Source organism: Oenanthe melanoleuca, chromosome 2, assembly GCF_029582105.1.
Source record: "Oenanthe melanoleuca isolate GR-GAL-2019-014 chromosome 2, OMel1.0, whole genome shotgun sequence".
In the NCBI taxonomy this organism is placed as follows: domain Eukaryota; kingdom Metazoa; phylum Chordata; class Aves; order Passeriformes; family Muscicapidae; genus Oenanthe; species Oenanthe melanoleuca.
In genome coordinates this window covers 52,040,190-52,066,754 of record NC_079335.1, presented here as the reverse complement: position 1 = coordinate 52,066,754, position 26,565 = coordinate 52,040,190, and the positions used below count along the sequence as shown (strand labels likewise).

The window sequence follows — 26,565 nt, the reverse complement described above, 5'->3', positions numbered from 1 at the left end:
ATATGTTTTCCAATGCATCTTTTTCTGAGTGTGCAAATAAATTAATTTCTAAAGAATCCTCAGCATTTGAAAATACAAGGAGGTTTATTTGAAAATATAACAAACTGTGCTTGGTTTTGCAGTCAGAGATTGACTCAGGTGCATGGGTTGGCCTACTTCTACAAGTGACATATTTTGAAATAAATGAGATATTGTTAGAAAGAACGGCCAAGCTCTAAGGAAGAGGAAGAAATGTTCTTGTATTCAATTTATTAGCAAGAGACAACCTCTCTTGCTCTCCATCTTTGGGTTCCCATCTTTTGTTGAGATCTGTGTTGTTAATCTCTTTTGGAAGGAAAGACTCCTTGCCCTCCCCTTCCAAGAAGTCATGATGTGAGAAAGCTAATATATTTTAAGATTTTGGCAAAAGTCAGCCTTTAAAATGTACTAGAATTTTCATAATCTCTTAATTAGAAATAATGAAGGTTATATTTAGTATATATTCCTATGAGTTCAGGACCTAAGATTTCAAGAAAACTATCAATTACTGCAAGATGCTTAATAATTCACTACAACTGTCCATCCTAAATGTTCATATGGAGACCAAGATATTTTGAGCAGAGAGAAGTGAAAATGGACCAACAAAGAAGGGAAAAATATACTGTAGCATCATATGTGATTTGGTCAGCGATGGCTTTGATCCAGAATTTTTTATTTTCCATACCAAAAAAGATTCCTACCAGCCCAGTGGGCTTTGCACTGACCTCAGCTTCACTGGCAAAAATAAAATTCTTAATTCCTAGTATCACAAGGGAGAAAGAATATGTGCAGGCATGGAGTGCAAGGCTGTGACAGAGCCCCAACAGCACAACTACAGTCCCCATAGTGCAGACTCAGCACAGTTTGGGCTACACTAACTGGCCTTGAATACTTGACAGAGTGATGCTTTTTCACTGTTGCTGCCAGTGGACACAAACGTGTGGAGGCAAAGTGAAGCAGCAAAGTTGCCTTTTCCTCGAGCCTCTGAGCATTTAGGGCAGTATAAACACCATCTGCAGTCCCTGCAGGTTAATCCCACCTGTGTGCTGGGAGTATGTCAAAGCCATTGGCTCCAGGTAATTCAATTGCTAGTAATTGCCATGCTGGAGACAATTTCCAGGAATTAAGTGTTTGTAAGGAAAAGGACAAAAAAGGGCACCACCACTATAAACAGAGGGAACTGAGGTTCTGTTTGAAAAAACAAGGATATATATTTGAATCAAAATTACTTAATCAATAAATTGTGGGTTAAATAATTTTGTTCATACCTATCTTTGAGTGGTATATTTAACTTTTCTGTAACTGATATGCTTGCTAAGAGAATTGCAATGTAGAGTCAGTGGCTACAAATTTTAAGAGAAAAGTGTTAAGCTTACTTGCCTGGAAGAAGAAGAGAAAGAGTTTTTCTGTAGGCCTTTTTCATACAGTCAGGGTTCCAAGACCTGATTTCCCTGACAAAGATACTACAAATAAGGAGTAGGCATAGATGAAGGAGTAGAGCAGCTTTCCATATGTTGAGGCCTAATGGAAGCAAAATAAGACTTGTTAGAAGTTACTTGATTTTTTTCATTGAGAGTGAAGTTTAAAAGCTTGTTTTGCTTAGTAATGCTGTCTGTTTGGTTATGTGGCTGGAAATCTGTTTTTTGGATAGGAATAAAAAAGTAATGCTTCAGGACAAAACATGAAAGCAAATTATTATTATTATTATGCCTGCTGAGAGAAGTTTAATCACTTTACATAAAAACAAACAAACTTCCCACACACACATACACTTTAAAGCTTTGTATGTGAGCTGTAAATAGCTGCCAAGGAGAGTGCATGTTTTTATTTTAGTTGATATGTTTTAATTGGATTTTAAGTGGCTCATGAATAAACTGCCTTACATTAATATATTGTCTCTCAATTAGAATGTATACAAACATCTGAACTGTTTGGTGGTGAGATTGATGGACATTATTTAAAATGAGTGATACAGCCTCTCTGCTGCGGTACTCTCCCCTTCCTTTCCTACGTGTGTCAGTGTGATTTGGTTTCTGATTTGGGGCTCATTCCCCAACATTTTATGGTACCTTTTGATAAAATTGTTTTCTCATTTACACTGTTTGAAAACTTCATATTTCCTATTGTTTTTCCCGAGATACTCTGTTTTTTTTCAAGCAGCAGCCTGGGTGCAAGTGCTGCTTTATCTGCTTGTGTGGGGTCTTGGGAGGAGGGGAAGGAAGAAGGGCTTCTGTCCTGCCCTCCATCTCTTGTGTATGCCAAGCATCCTGGTACAAAACCAACTCTCCTCTCTTCTCCTGAGCAGAAGCAGTAATTCAGAAGCAGTAGGAGGCACCTGCAGCCCTAAGGAGGGCCTGAGCAACATGGCAAACAAACATACAAAATGGCATGACAGGGGTGCAGCTCTTTGCTAGCAGTTGTTCAGGTCTAAGTTATTTAATAATGTGAAGGGTGGTTCCACAGCTTAATGGGCTGTTAGCTAAATACCTACAGGTAACCCTGTGAATATGCACTGCCACTCCCCTTCTCCTTTAATTATCCAGTTTTATCGTGTTTTCCCATCTATGCCTCAACTGTGCTTTTGAAGCTGGTTTTCTTACTCAGATGCCTCTGTCTCATCCTTCACTCTGCTGCTCTGGCATCAAATGCAGATGTGTGAGTGGTACAGATGAGAGCTGCCCCATGAGCTGTTGTCTGCTTGTGAAGCAGAGAGCTTTAGAAAACAGCTGTTGTTGACAGGCTACCTGGTGGTTTGGCTAAATGTTGCAGGGATTGGCATTTTATGTATAAAAAATGGGAAAAATATAAATGGTAGGTTTTTTCCCTTGCCCATGAATAATCCCATTGATGTTCCACTGAATAGTCAAAGAATAAGAACTAGCAAATTCAGATTACTGCATATTTATATTATTAATTCTTCCATTATTCTGCTAAGAAACAACAAAGCACAGTTTCTCCGAAACTAAGAGAGAATGCAGAATTGGTTTTCACTTAATTGGCTCTTTTGAAACAAGTCTCTTTGAGAAGCAGGATGTTGTTAGTCCACTGTGCAAAGACAGTGTAACAATGCACCTAACACATAATCCAGAAATAGCTGTATGCTATGCTAGGGGGCTGTATTTGAGGGGTAAAAATACCCTCGTAGCTTTCAAGTAGAAGTGAGAATTTATATAAATGCAGCTTTGTCAGGAAGTCTGCACTAGCACATAAAATTAGTCGGTCACTGAAAACTTAGTATCAAAATATCAGTGGAAATAATCATTGTCTCAAAAAAAATAGGTTGACTTTCATTTAAAATTTGTTTTGATAGTCAAGGTCTTCATTCTTAGAAAGCTAATAAAGAGTGAGAATAGGGTTCACTGAGCATAAAAAATGCAGGATTTGACTTAAAAATTGTGTTACTATAGACAGTAATGTATAGTGGAGTTTGCTTTCCTTTTCCTAACACCAGTGTAAGTTTTAAGTACTTTCAAAAGTGTTTGTAATTATGTTAAATATTTTTAAGACTCATTTACATAAAGATGGTATCATATAAATGTAAAAGATTACAAATTATCTTCACTTTTAATTGTCTGTTGTTGGATAATGTTCAAGTTTGTAGGTGAGACAGTTCAGTGAGGTGTTAGTCTTGCAGTTGCTGTCTGTTTACATTTTATCAAGATTCTCATCACTGCTTAAATTCAGTCTAAGAGCATGGAAAAGTAGTTAAGACTTCAAATAGTTATGTGGTGTTAAGATTTTAAGAAAGAGAATGAGTCTTGGTGCTCATCACTTCAATGCAATTGGTTCCTGAAGGAAACAGTGTCAGGACAGATATTCTGTTCAGGAGAAAACAGTGGAAGGGTGTCCTTAACTATGCACCAGTTTCATGCTCAACATTTTGAATCCATGTGTTTTGCTTTGTGTTTCTAAAACAATGACAGCATACAAAACCTCACAGCATTTCCCAGCACAATCCACTCACATGATGAGCATCTTCCAATTTTACTTCCAGGCTGACTTAAGTTTTGACTCAGGAGGGCATTTGTAAACATTTGTTAGTCCATTCCTGTTTGACATTTCAGCATATATATGAATAATTTGCTCAAAGCCTTTAATCCTTAGACTTTGCAAAGTAGAGGGTAGTTAGTGATGATGATGAGGAGGATTATCTGATACAGACAAGTGGACATTTCTTTAAGGATCAAGATCTTATGCAAAGCAGTGTTTTCAATCCTTGCATCATCCAGTTTCCATTTGCAGTTTTGGCTTTAATTTCAGCAGCTACCTTGTTGTGTCCTTTTCACAGTCCTGAAAGAGAGAATCAGCCAAGGCCACTATTTCTTCAAATTATACTTGTTATTGCTAAATGTAGTGGCTTTGCTGCTGCATTTGCAGGTTCATACTAGAAAAGAAAATCAGTAAAGACAGACTGTATTTATTAAATCATTTTATGGGGAGGATCACTTAAATTTGGAAATTGGGAAAATAGAGAATCGTGTAGTAATTCCCTTGTCCACCCCAAAGCGATGATCAAAACAACAAATACCAGCACAAGGGAAGGCCTTACCAGAGTGCTGGAGAACACTTAAATACCAAGGTAGATGTGCTTGATACTAGCAATTTAATTCAATTTCCACAAAACCTATCTTTTCCTTGAGGCATGCAAGATTAACTAGGAGCTCACACATCAATCAGTTGGCCATTCCATGGCACTTGCAAAAGATAATTTAAAATATCAATTAAAAAGTTAACAAACTTTTGCAAGTGAAGAGTAACTTTCTGTGAATATTTTCTATATTTTCTGTTAATTTATTTTGTGGCTTAATAGCCAAGTCTGCTCCTATCTGTTTTCTCTTATTGAAGTCTTTCCTCAGTAGTATTCCCCTAGAATCCTTAGCGGAGGGATTGGGCAGTCCTTGGCTCACTGCAGTTACAAGTAGCAGAGCCAGGGGCAAATCTCTGCCTGGAATGTTTGAGAGGGCAGCTCTGAAATGTTGGGAAGCAGGTGAAATGGCTCCAGGTGTTGTGAAAGCCACCTCAAAATTTACACTGTGCCTAAGTTGTGGGTACTATGCACAGAGGTCCTAGCAGGCACAAACATTTTATAAAACACTTATTCCTGTGAACAGCCCGTCCCTCAACGTTATTCTGGAAAATAAAGCAAAGCAAAATGTTTGGTTGAGTTTTACAAATATGCTGTAAAGTATGCATGTTTAAGTATAAATATAAAAGCATGTTTACGAATTTACTGTATTGACTGGTAAGATTTCTCTGGTTTTAAAGGCATGTGGCTCCTTTAAGTTCATATGAAGAAGGATATGTATGAAAAGCCTAATCATAAACTCTAGTTTATCTTCATGGAGATAAAATCTTTCAGAAAATAGCCTTGACTTGAAAAAGGCATCTCAAGCTGAGTTTTATTTTGTGACCATACTGCAAAGGATGAGGCAAATACCTAGGACACTTGCATGTTCAATGATCTGTTGGTTAAAGTAATTTCTTCTTGTTGCTTAAGAAAAAGTGCATCTTTTAAGTCTTTGTTAATACTCCAAGGCTTTCAAAACACTTAACAAGCCTGGCATTTTCAGGCTGGTAATATGTTTTGCATAGTATCAATGGCCTGTCTTTGTGGCCCATGGGAAAAAGAAATCCTTTTCTTCTTTGTGGTACATTCATACAGGCCCTCTGCCCAAGATAATTACAAGAGGAAACACTTTTTGTCTTCTGAAATCTTAATTCCAGCAGCCCAGGTGTTTGGATGAAGCTTGCAGTATCTAGCCAAAACGGTTTTGGAAAACTTAGCTGCATTTTAGTGGGCAAGTCAGTTGTATTTTTCATAATTTTATGGAGGCCTTGCTGGAATATATTCAAACAAATGCAAGAAATTGCTGTTTGATCTCTTCAGATGGTTAAACTGTGATTCCTGTTAGCACTGCTTTGGCTTGGTGCACCCTGTTTCCTAGTCAACTGAGGATGAAGTTGGAGGAGCTGGCAAGGCTGTGATATTTACATAATGTCTTTTTTTCCTGTGAACCCTGAATGTGGATGGAAACAGCCTCTAATCTTCTTAGTGATCAAGCAAAGATTGAATGCTTTGGGTCAAGCTGGGGTTTTGCATAGGCTCAGTTAGAAAAAAAAAAATCAGAAATCCCAGCTCTTCATAATGATTGCAAATGGAAATATTTACAGACTGAGCTAGTTAATGTTTCAGTAGTTGTTAATATTTTTATTATTTCACCAGTTTGCAAAGACTACATAATCTGTTTTGAGCCATACTTTTTGAGACTCCTTGGAAGCAGAACAAACAGCCCTTGTATTAAGCTCTGGGCACTGTTTGAGTTCATTCCCCTTAGGGCAGTTTTAAGTTGTATCATGGGGATGAAAAGGCAAGTGTCAGAATAAGCACACAACCTCAAAATGACTGGAAAAGACTACATATGTGATCTTAATCCTTCTTGTACCACTACCACTGTGACATGGTAAGAGGAGGAGTTTATTAGGTGGCTTTCATATCTCAGTTATTAACACATACTGACTGGGATTTTTGTTGTGTGTCATGGTAACATAGCTTTTCAAACACTACTACCATAAACTAAAAGATTTTAAATTTTTTAAGTGGATAAATATCCTGAACTCAGGCTAGAAGTGACTTTTCATACTTGATTTGCCTTGCCTGCCTGGATTTTGTGGCATTTTTTTCATTCAGAAGTTACAGCTTGTTAGATGTTCTGAACCAATGTGCAAGTACAATATATTACAATGAAGGGGGAAAAAATCAGCCTGTCCTATTTACATTTTCCTTTTTCTTCAGGCTTGCCTTCCCTAAGCCAAAAAATTAATGTTGAGTTGTTTGATTTAATATTACCACAAGGAGTTTTATTATGTAATGCATCTTCACATAATATAAGATCACTCAGAGACTGATTTCTCAGAACATGAAAGTTAGTAGGAGCTGCTGGCCCTCTTTTAATACCTGCAGCCTAATGTTTGCAAAGCAAATGGTCAGGTTTTATGTGATTGCTTTTGTAACTTAAGTTTAGCAGGAGGCTTTTTTTTTCCCTCTTTACTTTGTGTTCAGTAATAGAATCAATATAACAACCATTCCTTGCTTGAGCTTGTCACCATTGCATTTCATTAACTTTCTCAATATTTGATGCAAATTGTTTCTAATTAGCATGCCTCTGAATAAAGAAAAAAAATACTCTTAAAAACCTGTGTGCAGTCGTATAATAATAAAATTTTATTCTCAGCTGTGAGGACTTATACCATTTTATGATCTTTTTCAAAATTGCTATTGCTATTATTTTGATTCTTGTAAGTAGTGTATTTGAGAATGAAACCCTTTTATCTGTGCTATAATTAATAACCAGAAAATGAAAACACAGTAAGGCAAGTAAGGACATGATTCATTATTGAGAAAAAAGAACACAGCCATACTCAGAACTGGTCTAATGTTCTAATATTTTTATTAAGGGAAATGTTCAGTAGATTCTGCCTTCTTGGTATATGTTATTATTGCACACATTAGACATGCATCTGTTTTGGTTTTTTTCCCCTTTTTCAGCAAAGGAGATGATCCAATTTGTTAAAAAGTGGGGAGGAGGGGGAAACGAAAAGGAGGAAAAAAGCGGGGGGACTGGGGGGATGAGGAGAAAAAGGGAAACATGTCAACTATGTCCTTGTGATTATCCAGAAATAAGAGATCAAGGGCAATTTCATTAAGATGGCTGCCTGGCATTTCCTACATGGAAGGAAAATATATAGGAAGGAATAAAAATATACATACACGTATATATAAACTTTCTGTATTTATAGATATTAGTTTTTCTTTTTTACAACTGAAAGGAGATAAATACATAGGGGTACATGATCAGAACAGGATATTGCAGGAGTCCAGTATTGTTATTCTAATGGGAAGAAATAAAAGATAGCAAGGGGCCTTTGGCCTCAGAGAGCAACTTGTCAATGAGATTGAGGCTGTCTAAATCTGACTGTACCCAAACACAATTGTTCAGCCCTTCCTCCCTTTTCCCACCCTGGCAGCATGTTCTCCTTGCTCCTTTTTGCCTTCTGTGTGTCCATGCCATGAAGAGTAATTGTCTCCTGCTCCACTTCCTTCACATTGTTAATTTTTGTCTGGGTGAGTAATCCTCTCTGAGTTAGGGCACGAACTCCCGTGCCAGCATAAGGGTATCTGTGGATTCCTACAGCTGGAGGCCACAGGACCACACCTTTTAGTGGCAGTATGGATTTAAATCAAATGGAAAGCAATATGGAAAAGCAGCCTGAGCTTTACGTGCCCCTTGTAACCACAGCATTCACTGTAATAATAGGAGAGATCTAGACAAGTATGCCACTGGGCTAATTAAGGCTCTTCTGCTAAAGAGGCTTTTGTCTCAAGCTTTAGTTCTGGAGATCTGAATGTAGCTGTATATATAAAAAAATATTTACTATAGAACCACAGAAAAAGGACCAATTTTAAGGCCTTGATTAAGACTTGGTTTTATTTTTGCATATACACCAGTATGACACAAGATTTGAATACTCAAGTTTCAGCTTTGGGATTTTTTTTTTTTAAATTTAAAAGTATTTAGGAAACAAATTAGAGATGTAATTTTATTCTGTCTGTTTTCAGCTAATATTTACATGAGCATGAAATGTTCATGAAGCTGGATGTCACTCAAACCATTCAGGTTCTCTGTTTGAAATGTAAAGGCTGGTTTCAGTGAACCTTCTCTTGGTGTAAACGGGAGCTGCATGTTTTACTCTAAAAGCAGTGCTGGATTGACTGTTCATCAGTAATTGTGAATAAGTGTTAATTATTTCAGTAGAATTTCAGAATTTTGCAAGTTTAGTGTATATGGAAACACCTGTAGGGTTTTTTTGCAGGGTTTAGCTAGGGTTTAGCTATGCCTGTGTTTGGAAATGTTCATGAATGTCTGAGGTAAAGCAATAAGCCTATGCTTCCATTGCTCTCACTGATTTTTAAAATCTTCATGCTTCTTGAAATAAATCTGATCAGAGTTTCAGCTTGATGACTGTACTTCTGTACTTTTCTCCTTGCTTCACCTTCCATCCTTTCATAAACTGGTAGAGATACAGCTCTCTTCCATGTTCATAGGAATACTTAACACTGTTAAAGCTGGTTTGAATGAAGTATGTTTTCCCAAGATTTGCTACTGCAAGATGGCTCGTTTTCACAATTATGACAATTATGTTGAATTATGTTGTTCCCCCCACCCTTTTTTTTTTTTTTTTGTTATGAAAAGGTAGTGTCTTGGTTTTCCAGAACACAGTCTACCAGTCCCTTTACCATTCCTATAATACTCCTTTCATAAAACACAGAAGAACAGAAAATTTAGAAAATACACCCCAATTCCTGACTAAACCGAAATGTCTCATGGATGCTTGTGTCCTTTGTATTTGGTTGCATTCACTTGCATGTCATCTGATGCTCTGTAGCATTAATGAAAGCAGTGGGACACTGTTTTGACCCTGTTGTTTATTTCTTTTTCTCCCTAGCTGTGTGCTGCCCACCTGCCAACCCGATCAGAGGCGCCCAACCACTATCAAGCAGTGTGTCGGGCTCTGTTTGCTGAAACAATGGAGCTCTACACTTTCCTGGCCAAAATTAAAAGTGCAAAAGAGGTAAGCAGTCTGAGGTTTTCTGCTTTTGAGCCCATCACCATGCGAATTTGGCTTACAAAATCACTTCTGTACCCAGCCAGTAGAGAATGTCAGATGCTTGAGGAGATAATCTGTAGTTTTCAGGGAGTACATTTCTTAGCTGAGGTGTTTTGTTTTTTATTTTGGCCTGTAGCCATTTACATCCCTCAGAATTTGTTATTAATTGTGATTAGTCTATTTGGGAGTAAAACAGAGGATTTTCTTGGAGGGTAACACATTGAATACATGTTCCCATTCCTGCATGCATGTATGCAATGGATTTGAGTCTAAACTCTTCTCTGGTGTTTTGGGGATGTTACGAAGTGTCAGAGCTTTGCCTGCTCTTCCTCAGCTCCTTCCCATGAGGGAATTCTTTGCTGAAAATTATCTGAGATTCTTCTTGCTTGTATTTTGTCCCCAGTCATCAGTCATCAGCTTTTCTTACCTTTTCCTGTATGATTGATTTGTTGTCTGTCACATTGGTTTCACAGCAGAGCCAACTTTAAAAATAGAAAAATTTTCCCCTTCAGGTCACAATGCTTATGTTCACTGCCTGTTTGGCTGTTGTTGTTGGCTGAAAGGCCATCCTGTGAACCATTGCAATTAATGGGTCTGGCTGAAGAGTGGTTTTAAGCATGATATTTACTGCAGATAGTTTCAGTGATCTGGCCTACAGAGCAGCCCTGTGAACAATTGTGTTAAAACAGTCTGGGTGCTGGTAATGTTGGAAAACTGGTGGGTGAGGAGATGGGCAGAAAGGGAAACTCATTTCTCAAAGCTGGCTTCTTCACCAAAGCAAACTTGTCAAGTAGCAACGCTTTCATAATTCTTTTTTCTTAATAAATCCCTGAAGGATTTTCTTTTCTTTTGTAAGTCAAGATCTACAGTACCTTTGAAAAGCAGGATAAGATTTTATAGGCTGACCTAAAAATTTTGCTGCTGAAAAGGCAGAGCTGTTCCACCCACACACACATACTCCCACTGTTTTCCTTCTTCTGGTTCTTGAGAACAAATGCAGTAAATATCAGGCAAAACAAAAAATAAAGGAGTTACTCCTTGTCAGGTTAGTGAGCTGAATCAGCTCATTAAAGGGTCAGATGAGCCTCAGAGCAGCACAAGACAGCTTTTATCATGCTGATGGTAGAAGATGCAAACCAGTCAGACACATAAGGGGCAGCTGCTCTTTCCTTCCTTCCTGAAATGCTTCATCCGAGAGGGAGAATCCTTCTGAGGTGTTTTTCTGCTGCACAGGATCACATTTAATCTCCACTTCTATTCAAACTGAAAGCAATTTTCAAACTGAAGCAGTGTCATACAAGGATAATTTTGACAATGTCAGCATGGCTGAAGAGCCACTTGTTTTCTAAGTGCTTGTGTTATGAGACATCTGCATCCAATGTCCCTGATACAGGGAGCAGTCAGGATACAAGATGTCCATGCTATAGCTGTCTCCCAAACCCTGACATCATTAATTTCACATCTTGGCTTTTAACTACTGGATATAATAACTGAGGGACCCATGCTGGAAAAACCTTACCCAACAGCTGTTGCAAAGTCCATGTTGTGGCTCAAAGATAACACTCTTCAGAGTTCTTCTTTCTGCTCAGAGAGGAATTATATTTCCATTAGTTCTCAAACACCTTGGCCACAGTAAGCGGTAATAGGGCATCTTTGCTGTCAACGTCAAAATAAAATATTGTGGGCTATAACCATTTGAAATCATGTCTTAACAATAACCTATTGAAAATTATTTTTAAAAGTGGAAAGGCATTTTGAATTTGCAAATTATTTAATCACCTTATCATTGGGCATAAAAACCCAACAACATCTGATCACACCATAGAGAATACTATGAGTTAATCCCAAATGAAAGAAACCATTTGCCTCTCATGGACTATTAGGCATTGATTCAAAGCACATTTAGGTCAAAGGAAATTCCATCCTTGTGGATGGAATTTTGGCCCTACTGAATCAGTAAGACTTTTATTGTTGCATCTAACCAGGGCCAGGATTTTGACCTTTTGATTTCATTTTACTCTGGATCAGTCCCTCAGCCCAGTAGGCATGTAAGAAATTACCAGGAAAATTATCTTGGAAGTATCTTTTGGAACCTGAATATTTTGGATTTATGGTGTGCTTGGTCCTTGGTCATAGCTTTTATCTAACTATAGATTTGGAAGGTATTTAATTTTGAAAATAATACAATGTACAAAATAAAAAAATAGGTATGAAGAAAATATGAGGTGGAATGCTGTAAATCTTGTTGCACCATTTCAAAATGACCTTTATAGTTTATACTTGAGGCAAGCAGGGATCATATGATCCTGTTAGGTTTGTGGCATTAAAAGCTGTGCTTTTGTTTACATGCTCTTCTGTCTTGCAAATACATAGCAGAATCTTAAGTCATGAGGAGTACAGTTAAATACTCTTCTAGTAAATTCCTTTTTTCTTTTCCTTTTGTTGTTGTCTTATAAGTAATGGGTATAAAGGAGATAAACAGTGAATATTTCAGTGAAGAAATTTTGTTGTCATGGATTTGTGGTGATTGCATCAGAGAGCTGGGGAAAAAGAACCAAGTTACATACATAAGTTCCAATTTTTAAAAAAATTATACAGTGTAATATTGTGGGTTTGATACTAAAGATGCCAGGAATTTTAAAATGTTAGTTTGTTTCAAAAAATAACAGCCTAATTTGGAGATCTTCCTTTAGATTCCTTCAGACCTAGATGCAATTGTGGATGTGAGATCAAAATGAAATTAAAAACACCAAAAAGGGGGAAGAATAGTCTGAAATGATTTAAAATAACTTTCCTGTGGATAAAAATTACTTTGCAATTACTTGGATTCCTTCTAGGGCCACTGAATGGCATCTGGGTATCTGTTTCCCAGGTATATGAGGTACATATTTTTTGGTCAGTAAATACTTAAATAGGCAGCTTTACTGTAGTGAAAGAGGAAGAATTTTTATCTGTAAAAATTCGCATGCTTGGAGTGAACTAAATCTGACCTATATTGTGCTGCAGCTAGAACAGGTTTAGATGGGAAATAAACTGTGAAAGAGTCAGGGAAGAAATATTGTCATGATGCTGCTTTCAATACAAAAACTTAGCAGGACTTTGAAAGTCCAGGATTTCAAGAGTGATAGATTGGTAGGTAGGGGGAATAGGTCTACAGATTGTAATATGTTTTAATACTAGTATATACTGAGAAGTCATGTGCTCCCCAGTCATCATCTGTCATATAACAAATAGAGACTCACAAAGGGTTGTACAGACATGAATTTGGGTGAGTGTATTAATCAGAGATGATGAAGTGATGAGTGAGCTGTTCAGATCATCTCAATGGATGTCAAATAGAACGTGTAAGGCACTCTGTCACATAATTGATACCATATGATTATTTCCAGTCTGATTGCCTGTGTATGAAAGGTCAGCAGTACAGCTGACTTGCAGACAGGGAGATGGTACTTCCATTCTTGAAAAGTGTGAACAGTTTCATGTAGTGGATGCACAGGATGGACAGAGTTGAGAAAGATGTCATAGCGCTGGTGCAATAGTTTTAAAAAGTATACAACCTAAAATTTTCTTTTTGCAAGGTGAAGTTTTTTTAGCAAGTTTACTGGGGTGTTTTTCAGCTTGCTGGCAGCACCTGCATGCTGCTCAGGCTCTGTGAAAGGTGCCCAGATCCACCCTGGGTACCATCTGCTGCTATCCAGGAGTGGTCTTCTGATGGGCCAAGAGCTCCTAATTCTTGTGACCTGCTGTTTAAGCTTTTACAGCTGATAACAAAGATAGAGTACAGCTTGGTTTTCATGTCAAGAACTGAGCTTTCAAAATTGCAGTAAAAAAATCCTGCAGAAAGGGTTTCTCTCTCTCCTTTTTTCTTTTAATTTGGGGTTTTGTTTGTTTGTTTGTTTGTGTTTGGGTTGGGTTATTTTGGTTGTTTTTGGTTTTGGGGATGAAATGGTCCACAAGATGAAGGAAATGCACACATGTATGGCAGGGGACAAGGTAGTTTGAATATCTGCTAAAAATTGACCCTTGTAAAAGAAAAAATTCATCTTTTTCAGGATTGTCCAAGAGTCATCGACATAACCTTTGGTGGCACCTGGCTATAGACAGAATTGTAGGCAGAAATAAGTGATGTCCATGAAATAAAGCAAATGTTCCTGCTGTGAAGTATGTGAAAAGGTCACACATATTGCTCAGAAATGGCATCAAGTGTGACTGAGAGAGACAGGTAGAGACTATGCAAGCAAAGGAATACAAAACTGGTGGTCTGGATCAGACAGAGGATTCACCAGGGCTGTATCCATATTGAGAATGTGCTTTTTTGAAGGGATATCTGCCCTAGTTCTCCACTTGCTCCTTGTTACTGCCCAGTCTTGCCTTGTTCTGGAGTTAATATTCCACATGCACTTCATGGCTGAGCGAGTCACCAATGTGCCCTTGCTGCAAAGAAGCCTTATGGTGTCCCAGGCTGCATTAGGAGTGTTGCCTCCAGGTCAAGGGAGGTGATCCTTTGCCTCTGCTCAGCACTGGTGAGGCCACAGCTGGAGTGCTGGGTCCAGTTCTGGGCTCCCCAGTGCAGGAGAGACATTGACATAATGGAGAGAGTCCAGAAAAGGGCCAGGAAGATGATGGACTGGAATCATCTCTCCTGTGAGGAAAGGCTGAGAGACCCAGGACTGTTCAGTCTGGAAATGAGAAGGCTCAGGGGGATCTCATCAATGTCTTCAAATACCTGAGGGGAGAGTTGAAGAGGACAGCATCAGGCTCTTTCCAGTGGTGCCCAGTGACAGGACTGTAGGCAGTGGACACAAACTAAAATGCAGGAGGTTCCTCTGAATAGGCAGAAATACTGTTTTTACTGAGAGGGTGACTGAGACTGACAAAGGTTTTCTGGGGATGCTGTGGATTCTCTGTCTTTGAAAATATTCAAAAGCTGCCTGGATGTGATGCTGAACAAGTGGCTCTGGGTGGCCCTGCTTTAGCAGGGGGGTTGGACCAGCTGATTTCCAGGGATCTCTTCCACCCTCAAACACTTTGTGACTCTGTGGGTGTACCAATAAGGGTGTACTGGCATGTGGGATGTAGACCTGAGGGTGATAAACTCCTCAGCTGGCATAGGTGGTGCTAAAAAACACCATGTGATGCTGGCCAGCATAGAATATGAGATAAGGGTCCAGTAGGCAGATCTGCTGCAGTAGGTTTGACTTACATCTCAAAAAGTTTTAGAGATTGATGAACACCCTAGAGCATCAAAATTAATATTCTTTCCAAAACTAATTAAGACTTTGTGTATTTTTATAATTGCCTACATCTCTAATTGCAATGAAAATCCATGCTCATCAAAAACTCATCCATAATTTCATTATCCACAGTGGGCCTTGTAATTAGGCTTTTGGTAGAACATAGAGAAAGCTCCCAATCTGTCATCTTTGTACTGTTCTTTTAAAACATGTTGCCTTTCATTTCTTCCTTTCTGATGTAAAAACAAAATTTTTTCAGTCTGCCTGGATATATTTCAATCTGATCTGTATGAAATGTAAACATACAAATTCTAATTAAGTACATGGGTAGAAATGAAATTATTCCTTTCTTTTTTGCCTAGTTTCATGCCATACAAAGATTCAGTTGGAAAAGAGCTAAAGAAAAAAAGTCAGGTGGTTATACTGCTGTATTATTTGTACAAAATATGATAATGGAGGTAGTTAATAGGTACCTAAACAATGTTAATGGCTAACTTATTTTGGAAATAGTCATTAGTCCAGTTACTCTCAAAAGTCTTGTGACTGTAAAAGTTGTCAAATACTCTGCTGCTTAGATTTTCAGAGAGCACAGCTGGAGAAATTAATTAATTCACAAACTTTTCAGTTCATAACTTCTTTTTTGCCTACATTTCCAAATCTCCGGTGGCTCCACTTTTGCAGCTGTGTTATTGTCAGGCTTACAGCTCCATAATGATCAGTTTGATCCCTCAATTTAGGAGCTTTAATAAGGGAAAATGCTGCTGGTTTGTATTGGGCAGGGGAGAATTTGGTTTTATTTTCTTAAGTGGTGCAGACATTGTCACTCAATCAGTGTTACATGCCCTTGTTTTGGGTTTTTTTCCTCTTAAACTGTCATGTTGAGCAGCATGGTGACTATTGCCCTCTTCAGAGCTGAGCTAAGTGCATCAGCCCATACCTCTACATATGACGAACTTTGCTATCAGCTTGAGGTTTTCAGGAACTGATTTAACTGATCTTGTCCCCAGTTTTAATTAAATGGGTTTTGGGTCTTTCCAAAGACCTAGAGTAATGCTGCTGCCTAAACCCTTGAAATTTAAGCCGATGTTGAATAGCTGAAGGTGTAGAAAAGTTTTTCCTGTATGTTCATGTTGAGTATTTTAAAATTGAGCCCAGATGTGCAAGAATGTTTTATTAGTTTCACAGATAATGTTGTAAGAACCAATTCAGTCAGTGAACAAGTGACTCCTAATTAAAAGTATAAACTGGGAACTGCTTATAGACTGTGCTCTGCAATTGGTGAAAGTCCAGGTCCAGGTCTGGATTCCCTAGAATACCACATTAAATCATCGTGTTTTAGAAAGCATTTCATGGAAGAGAGTCTTTGACACTGTGCTGACAAGAGTCTTATATAAACTCCCATCTGTCACTGAGCACAGAACAGCACATCTCAAATGTGGGGCACACAGCAGCAGCAAATGAAGTGCCTGCTTTTAATAGTATAGCAAGAGGTTTGAAGACATTTGATATTTTTATTACTAACTTTTGTCACAAAATGCAGTCTTCTAAAAAATGGCCAAATGCTGTGAAGGTTTCAAAAAAGTGCTAAAGCTCTTGAAACAGTAATTTCCCACACATCCAACCCTTATTGCCTGAACAAATGCCCAGGCTGTAAGGGGTGAATTGGGTCTGTGGTATGGGTCTGAGGTTCTGGGATAATTTTTAAAACCCTTTTAAGATTTTTCTGCTTTCTGTAATGGAAATCCATTTAGGCCATGTATTTATTATACTGTAATAGCTTTTCTTAAGCCATTGTCCCAAGGGTAAGTGCAAGTGGCTACAATAGAAGCAGCTGAGGTTATTTGCAGGTTTTGGAACACAGTTGAATTGTGACAAAGGGTGTATTGTATTTTAAATGTGTTGGTTTCTATAATTTATGGTTGAAACAGAGACAGAAACCCACTGATGCTGGCTGGGGATGCTGGAGGGAAACCCTAATGTTCCATTTAGTCCACAAGTTTAAACATAATCATTTGTCACAGTGAATTTATTCCTCCCTAGGCAGCACCTGACAGGTGTAGAAGAGTTATAGAAGCCTTCCTAAACAGTTCCTGCAAGTAGAGAGTGCTTGCTGATTTCTTCCAAAGCTTTGTTAGTTCTATAATGATGGAAATTCCTTTATCTTCTACTCTTGTCCAATAATTGCATGGTGAGCTGCATTTAAGTGCCAGAGCCAGATGCCAGGGTGGGGAATGAACTATACCTACAAAGTGGTGTCTGTGGTACCAGGGCTGCAGCCAAGCACTCAGCACAGGGATGGGGAGTAAAAGAAGCCCAGATTTGGCAGCAGCCTGTGCTTGTACCAGCTCATTTGTATCAGAAAACTGCACTTGGAGGCACTTCATCTCTGGGCTGGCAGGTTTTGCTCCTGCAGCTCTCTGGTGCATGGTAGCCACCATCACTTACATCTGTGCTTTCTTGGGTTGAAGCTGCCCCTCCAGCTATGTTCTGGAGAAACTAATTAGATGGTTGCCTGGTTTGGAAGATCTTTCAGCTGCTCAGGGTGGGTTTTTTTCCCCTTCTAATTTTCAGCTGTAAAGAAGAACAGGTTGTAATCTCTTCTGGCTTCATGAAATATTTATGTCAGTCACAAGCATCAGCCTTTGGGCATAAACTAGGCCCATAAACTGTATGGTAGGGAACATGGTTGCTGAGATGGGAGATTGTCACTAGTCTTATTGAACAGTTTGTTGAATAGGTTAAGCAGCTGGAACACATTAATTTTTAAAAAAATTAAAGTGTACCTTCCAGTATGGAAAGAAAGAGCAGATCTGACAGTTGTGAGACTGTTTATTGAAATTATCTTTTTGATTACAAAGAGACAAAGGAAAAGTAACAGATGTTACATTTTGCAGTTTGCCAATAGATGTTAGCAGTTTGCAAGAAAGAAAGAAATTTACAGTTCATAGGTACTGTATTTTAAGTGATTGCTCCAATTGGATGATGCAGAAAAAAAGCAGCCCTGGACAGCAGAATACACATAAGCAAGGCCTTTATGTTAGCCATTCTTTCAATTTTCTGTTTTTCCCTTGGAAAGGGCAATGGCCTGTAAGTGTCAGACTGGCTGCAGCGCCAGGACCAGCAGAAGTTTCCATAAAAACATTCTTTCCCAGCTGGGTATCCTGTTGGGATGCTGGAAGTCATGCCAAAATGTTCCCACATTGTCCCATGATGTATCTGCTTTTGTTAGTGTGGGTGATTTATGCTTTTTTGGAGTCTTCTTGTAAATTATGCATTTTATTTTGATAGGGCAATGGTAGTATTTCTTCTTTGATACTAAAGCAATTGTGTTACTTGTATAAATAAGACAATAAAGAACCCATCTGGTCTCTTTCCAAAACCTCTGTGGTAGCTGATTCACATGTCCTATCTCTGCAGCCAGGTTTGGTAGATGTTTGCACTTTTGAATGTGCAAGTTAAGCACTCTTCCAGTGCTTCCATTTCTTACACTGAAATGTTGGCAGTTTAGGAACAACTTCCAGGAAAAAAAAGTTTTAAAAAGTATATTTATTTTTATTTTTCCTGGAAAGCTCAGAAGCTGAATTGAGACTGGTTGTTCAGTTCCATGAAAGGAAGACCTTAAGTGCTTAAAAGATAGAAATACTTTTGGTAGACATATCTGTCAGGTCTCTGACCTGTTGCTTTAGTCTCGTAAAATAAAAAAAGTAGTTAGCAGAGGACCTAAATATCCATTTCAGATATATTAATGAGTACTTAGAAAACAGATCAAATTAAGCATTGTTAAAGATTTCCTGGAACACTCTCTGTACAAGTGAGGTAGATTACTGAGAAATTGCTTGTACTGCTGATTCCAAAACATTGCAATACAGAAGTAAACAAAAAAAAAAAAAGCCTTTTGAATATACTGATGTCAATGTGTATAAGAAAATTCATGTAAAGCCACAGCCTTCTGTGTTCAAGCTTGTCTGTTCTATGGTCTGCTGTAACTTTTAATTGTTCTTCATATTCTTGTTGGCATTTTTTTGTCCCTTTGCACACCATATTTTCCATATTTGCATGTTCTGATCTTGTTCATAAGTAGCAGTTTTCATCTTTGAAAGATCTGTTTCTTCTCCTTACATGATTTTATTATGGATATTTCAGTATCAATACCCATGTTATACCGACTAAATAATTGCAATATATATATGCAATTCAACAAGCATTAATTTTGGTATGAATGGATCCTTATCAAGCTGGTAATATTTTCTGTGTTGTAGCTTAACAGACCTGATATGTAGTTAAGGTTTTTTCTGTGGATATAAAAATTTAAGGATATAAACACTTTAATGTGTAGTTTTCCCCCAATGTGTTAGTATCTGAAGTACTTTCATACTCAAAACTTAACATTTGTTCCCAGCATTTAAGTTTAACTTTCCAAGGAAGAGAAATATATTCAAAATAGTGTTTCAAGTTACTTTTACAGTACTGCTATTCAAGTCATAAAACATTCAGTAGAATACCGAAATAGCATGATACAAGAGATTAGAAATTAAGCTTTGGTTTTACTTGAGAGTTAATGCAACTGTTCATTTATTGACTCATTTCCTTTTCATTGGCAGAACCTAAAGAAGATTCAGGAAATGGACAAAGAGGCAAGTGATGAATCCAGCACAGATCTGGATGAACTGAAAAATGCTGACTGGGTAAGACAATGGAATAGTGATTCAGCATCACTACTATTAGTTTATTTTTCTTTATATAGTTTGACTAAGGCATTATTACCTCTGCCCTCATAAGACCCCACCTGAAACAGAGTCCATCTGTGTAGCTCCCAACATAAGAGGGATGTGGTCCCATTGGATTGAGTCCAGAGGAGGCCAAAAAGATGCTCAGAGGGCTGGAGCACCTCTCCTATGGAAACAGGCTGATGGAGCTGGGGTTGTTCAGCCCAGGGAAGAGAAGGCTCTGGGGGGACCTTGGAGCAGCCTTCCAGTACATAAAGAAAGCCTCTGAGAGAGCTGGAGGGAGACTATTTATAAGTACATTTAGTGACAGGACTAAATAGAATGGCTTTAAACTGAAAGAGATTTAGATTAGATACTAGGAAAAATTATTTACAATGAGAGTGGTGAGGCGCAGAAACAGGTTTCAGCAACCTAGTCTAGTGAAAGATGTCCCTGCCCAGTGCAGGGGGGTTGGGACTAGATGAGTTTTCATTTAGTTCCAAAATGGTATTTTCTACCCAAACCATTCTGTGATACCATGTTCAAATCAGTCTCTGGGTTTTGGTTTTTTTTTTAAATATTTGAATTAATAGTAACCCACTACAAGTTAGAACTAAATGAAGTCTCAACTTTACAGACAGATTAAAGAATGCAAGTATCTAAGGAATATATTTTTCCTTTTGCAGTTTTTTGCAGCTTTTGCAGTTTAAAGACTGGGCATTTAGACAGGTACCATGCTGACTGCCCTTCAGAGGGGCAGTCAGGCAGTAAACAGAGCCACCAGCTGAATTTTTCCAGTGGTAAAAGAAAAAGGCTGCAGGGAAACTCTTAAGCAGGAAGTAATTTCTTTTCTAGGTACTGTTCTTGCGAGTTCATAAAGAAATATTTAAAAGTACTTGATTTTAATTTCCCAATGTTCTATCCACCACCTGTTCTTTCTTCTCTCCGGCCGTTCTGCTTCACAGAAAATGAGAGGGAGGTGTTAGTGTGTGATGCTCTTACAGGCAGAGCAAAAGGAGTAGAGTTTTTCTATTGCAAGACCTTAGGACTTGGAGTCTATTCCAAAATTTCTATTTGAAGAACAATTTTTGGGGAAATTTTACAGGAAAGTCCTGGGTAGCAACACTGTTTTCGTTCACATAGTATTAGCTGTAAGTCTAAAAACTTTGATAATGTGCTTGCAGTATACTTGAAGTGGGAATTTAGATGTAAGGTGTGAGAATTTCAGATCCTCTTTCCATACTTGAGGTGAGACCCAGCAGTCCTGCTGAGTTGCAGCAAGGTTTTTTTATGTTCACAAGTGTTAAAAATAAGCTTCTATAAAATAAAATGGGATTTGGTTGATGTGCTAAAAATAAAATAGTACAGCTGTAAAAATTTGGTGGTGTCCTGGAAGAAAACTTTGGTTTAATGTCAGGTGGTGTTCAAGGGTAAGGTATGAAGTAAAATTTCTCTCTCTTTTGTCTTCAGGCCCGTTTTTGGGTGCAGGTGATGAGAGATTTACGGAATGGTGTGAAACTTAAGAAAGTTCAAGAGCGTCAGTACAACCCCCTCCCCATAGAATATCAGCTCACACCCTATGAGATGCTGATGGATGATATCAGATCCAAACGCTATACCTTAAGGAAGGTCATGGTAAGTCAAGAGGATAACTGGAGTTTGTCAAATCTGAAATGTTATTTTCTTTTTTTTTATCTTATTTTTGTCTTTTTTTTTTCTTCTGAGAATCTTGAAATTATTTCGTATGGATACCGTTGTTCATGGGGTTTATATGGCATCATAAATTTATGCAGTGCATTGAGGGAGAGAACATGAAACCAACACATGTAGTTTACTTTTTTTTCCATGTGGCAGGCATTTAAAATTCTAAAAGACAAGCCTACCTATCATAAGCTTGAACAAATCACTTATGTTTGGTTTGTGATAACTTTAAGAGTCATCTCAAAAGTCTTGTCATGCTTTCCACTGAGAGATTGTTTTAGATTTTCTTATTGGAGACCACATTTTTCTTGAGCTACAACATGGTTTTTGGAGTTCCAAAATGTAAAGTGCTTCCATGAATGATACTGTGATAGAAAAGGAAAACCTACAGTGGTTGAAAACTGCCTGTATCATAGTCTTTGAATACTTATGTTACCATGATCTGTTATGAATTTTTAAGGAATAGTCTATGTAAAAAAAAATATTAAATATTCCATTTGTAGAAGCTGAGCTCAGCTATTTTCAGCATATTCTTTTGTTGTTTTCAAGTCAAGACAATATGCCACAGCAAGCTGGAGAATGTTCATGGGTCTCCTCCCCCTAGATCCTCATAAAGGTTCTTGAAAAATTGACTTGAAGCACTCTTTTTATCACTACCCATTTGATATTTACTGGTGTCTCCCTGTGTGGACAATGCTGAAGGCCTGGGCAAAATCTGTCAGGCCTTTTTCTCAAATTCTAAGTATTTTTCTCAGGCCATGAAACTTTCTCAGTCTCAGCTAGGATTTTTCCCAAGCTAGAGGTTCCTTCTTTATTGTAAACACAAGAGAAAGAATCATAACAGAGATAAACACCTGCAAGGTCCCTGAGAAAGCCAGGGAGAAGAGATGTCTCTTTCTCTGACCAATGATCTGTTTGTATTTTGTTTTGCACAAACTGCCTTATTTAAGGCAATAGCTTCTTTTAATAAATTGCTCTTTCTTGCTCTTTCCTGCACCAAGCAAGAGAGTGTCTTGTTGCTGTTTTTTCGCTGCTCTGTAATCCTTTTCACAGCAACATCCCTGTTCTTTCTATCCTTTTGGGTTATATTTTTTTCAACAGTAAGATGTTCTTCCTGATCATCTAGCAACTGATCTAAAGGGTGTCTTATCCCTAGAGGGACATTGTAAATCCCTTTGTCAAAGGCACATGTTTGATCAATATCAATATTTATACCTTAACTTACTTATCTTCACCTTGGTCATTAGCTACAATGGAAACATTGTCTTAGAATATTCAGTATTCAGATGAATTTACTTTCCTGACAAATTTTCATACAGTGAGAGAGCTGTGATTCCATCAAAAAAAATTCAGAGGAGAGGGTGTGGGGTGAGGGAGACAGATGAGAGAGGCAGAAAATGTGTAGTATCAATGTTTTTTATGTTTGAAATGAAAATACTTTCCTAATCGAGATCTGGATTTAGACTATCTGATTGCATTTATTTTCTGCTGCAGATGTTGCTTAAATATTAAATCAATAATGTAAAATACTCAGGTAATGATGTTATGTGTCTTTCCCCTAACAATTCAGAGAACTGTGCTAAATGTTCCTTCTACCCTCTGTGAAAGAGGACCAGTCTCCTCAGGACCTCAATTACTGCAGGCAATCAGAATAGCAGTTTTGTTTGAATGGGAACCCCTGGGTCATCCAATGTTGCTTTTGTCAGACTAGCTTTTAATTCATCTGCTGCTAAGCAAGCTCCTGCCTCTTCAGAAGAGATTTCCTTCATTATGTGGTACATCTTGGGGGCACAGCTGCTGCTCTGATTATCCAGACTCTGGCTCTGTACAAAATCCCTGGAAGCATCTATTTTTGGCCTGCTATCTTGTCTTCTAGTTAGATTGTCCAAAGTGAACTCTGGGAGCAAATATGATTGCAATCAGCTGCAGGTACAGTACCTGTAGGGCTGTCTGTGATGCAATTGCTGGCTTAGTCTGACAACTGCTAATGACACTGTGCTAGAAAAATTACTTCTTACTGGAAACCTTAAACTCAGTCACTTGGATTCTGCTGCAGGGTCTGCTTGGAGATTGTGCAAAGCATGTTCAATAATAAGAGTGCAGCTTGATATGGAATGTGTGGAACCTGAAGGATTTACACAGAATTACAAGTTTAGTTCTAACTGGCTATCACAGGTTGCAGCTGATTGTATGGATTTCCATCAATGGAAAACCTTGTGGTTCTTGAGAAGAGGAAAAAAGGATGAGGATCCCAAATCTGAATTTTAAGGCAGTCTAGGAAAGATGGATTATGTTTTTCTATCATTCAAAATGTATATTCAGCAATGTTTGCATTAAAAGTATTTTTTTCTTTAAATTTATGAATAGTAGTTTTAGACTAGGTAGCTTGTGAGGACACATATCCTACTAATGATACCAAGAGGTTAAGTAAATTTTCAAAGTAATAAATAATTTTTTTAAGTAAATGAAATGCATCATGAAATCTTTACTGTTCTTTTTATTAATGTGATGCTGTTTTTAAAAGAGTAGCTTGATCTGTCACTGACTACTCAATGTTCTGAGTAGAAATTAAGGAAGGAACAGATGTTCCTGTTAGGCCATGTTTTAGTGTTTCAGACTGTTGTATTAACAGACAGCAGAAATTGGAGCTTCCTGTTCTCACCCATTGTTATAGTGCAAATATTCAAAATGTTTTGAATATGTGAAATGTCAAATTCTGGGCTTTTGGTAAATAAGTGGTTTCATTCGTTTCAGTGACGTTGGCATTTCTATTTCAGTACATCTGAAAATAATTTCCGATTTGTCATCTTTCTATCCTGAGGCAAGAATCCTCATTGCTGCAATTGCTGTGGGAGCAAGATAGCTTTCATTCTGGAATTTTATAAACTTTAATTATCTACCTTAAAGAGATTTAATAGCCTTCCTCACCTATGAAGCACCCACCCCTACAAAAGCTAAAAGCTGTGGTCATTGGTAGAGTCCACACATGGAAATGGAGAAATTTAAGAATTAAATTACTCTTGCAAGCTTAATTTTCTTTATTATTTGTATGTGTTGATCTGCAGCTTTTAATTTCAGAGTGCTTCACAATTAGCTCTGCTTTCTGCCCATCTCCACCCCCTCCAAGATATGCACCATTCACTGTATTTCTTGAGCAGTGGTTATTGAACAGTAACTGAAATCTCTTGTGTTACCTACTCAATACCTGCCTGTCACATACTTTTGTGCCCTACCCAAATTCAACATTATTACATAACAGTTGCACTCTTTGTTGGTAAAAGCACTCTTGTCATCATATTTGAGCTCTTCACAAGTACCTGTCATGCAGTGGTATTGGCTTGGCCGAGTTGCAGAAGGGGAATTTAAGCATACAGGTAAAATCAATTTATTATCGAAAATATCCAGTCATTTCAATGTCTAAGCTGAGAGTCCTGTGGCCTGGGGTTTTTTTGTTTTGGGACTGTTTTTTTAAATTTACTTCTTTGCAGTATTTAGCATCTTATTAATTGCAATAATAGCTGTGCACAGACATTTTCATAAGCATGATTTCATATGCTTCAAGCAGGACATAGAGAATGTGAGCTTTGCTTTGCAAAGGACTTTGATCACAGCTGGACTTTGTAGAGTCTGCTGTTCCCTTACACACAAGTCTGACTTGGTTGTGGTGAGTTGCTTTCAGCAGGGGAACTGTGCTTTTCATTTTACCTTCATCATGTTTCTACAGAAGTGTAGGAGTCATTCTAGGTAGAGCAGGGAGCTTTCCAGTTCCTAATTGTGCTTTAGGGGTATTCAGAGGGGGGACTGTGTGTGAGTACTGTGGTTACCATGTGCTATCACAAACTTGTTTCTGCAATAGGTGTGCAGGAATAGCAGTGTGAGTACAGTGCCCCATGATGGGGAATACCAGAGCACTTCATTCTAGGACATTGCTGCTTGAGCTTGCTGTGGGGTGTCAAAATACTGAGTAACAACTATATTAAATAAAACACTTTACTGTCTGCATAATGCAAGATGGTAGATAGATATCTGCTTATAATAATTTAATTCACCACTGAACTTTGTGAGCTGTTCTGGAAATGATGTAGAGTGTCCCCTGCTCTGTCTGTTTCAGTGTCAATGCCCAGTGTCTTTTGAATGAAGATTTCTAGATAGTACAAAACAATGTTTTCCTGTTGACTACTATTTAAAGATAGCACTCTTCTACTTACTACTGACACCTTTTATAGTGGGACAAATAAATGGCTAAGATAATTGAGTGTCAATGATAGATTATGTTATTTTTTGTGAAAGTTATCAGCAATGTACTTCTTGTTTGGGATCACCATTTTTAAAGCTTTGGGCTTCAGCCAAAGGTAACTAAGTACTATTTGTCATTATTTTTTAAATTAAAAGTCCATATTTATATATTTAAATGTGATGGTAGCAGGTTGTTGGTAGATGATGACATGTTATTTTTTCTGTGCATTAGCTGTTTAGATCTCTACATTTATGTTTGATTTCTATAGTTATTGGTTAAGGTATCTTCACACTGCCAGTTTTCATGCATACTGCTGTACAAAAGCTGTTTTACACACATGAAGACTTAGGGTAGTTTTGCAGTGTTTTGAGGTATTCATTCAAATACTGGTTTGTGGTTGGGGCCAGCCTGGTATGTGGAGAGAAAAAAAATAAATAAATTTCTTCCTTGGTGTTTTTTTCCCCTGCAGCCTGTGTATCATGGCTGCATCTGTGCAATGCCTCTGATTGAGACTTTAATCAGGAGCCATGAATTTTAATTAAGTAGAAGTAAAGGATGCATTTGAAGTTGCTCACTACAGAGAGAGTTAGTTTGAGTAAATAAATAAACCTAGTCTGAACAGAGAGAAAAGATAAAATTTCCCTTCAGTATCTTTCATGTCAGTATCTTGTTTGGGTGCCAAGTGTGAGAAGGTGGGTTCTGCCCCTGATGCTCCTGCTCTTGTCTTGTTGGCTGCAAAACATCCCCTTGCTTGGCCACCAGCTCCCCATGTGTCCTGTGGAAAATCACTTAAGCAAATCCTACATTTCTCTTTTTCCAATCAGATGGTAATACTGATACTAATTATACTCTGGTGGCATCAAGTCAGGGCCTAGAGTGCCCTGAGGTGAAAGGCTCAGAGCCATGTATTATTTATTGGCTATTGTCATGCAGAGGGTTGTTCCCCAAGGCTCAAACAGAGATTATCAGTTTACAAAACGGCAGTTCTGATGGTAATAATTCT

At 38.0% G+C, this 26,565-nt stretch overlaps 1 protein-coding gene across 2 annotated transcripts in view; it reads left to right on the top strand.

Moving 5' to 3' along the window:
* Positions 1 to 26,565, top strand: part of SPIRE1 (spire type actin nucleation factor 1) — a 125,391-nt gene that overhangs the window by 67,933 nt on the left and 30,893 nt on the right. For both annotated transcript variants that reach the window (XM_056485179.1, XM_056485178.1), the window contains exons 4-6: positions 9,523 to 9,648; positions 19,520 to 19,603; positions 21,095 to 21,259. In XM_056485179.1, coding sequence (XP_056341154.1) covers positions 9,523 to 9,648; positions 19,520 to 19,603; positions 21,095 to 21,259 — 375 coding nt within the window. The remainder of the gene's footprint in view (positions 1 to 9,522; positions 9,649 to 19,519; positions 19,604 to 21,094; positions 21,260 to 26,565) is intronic.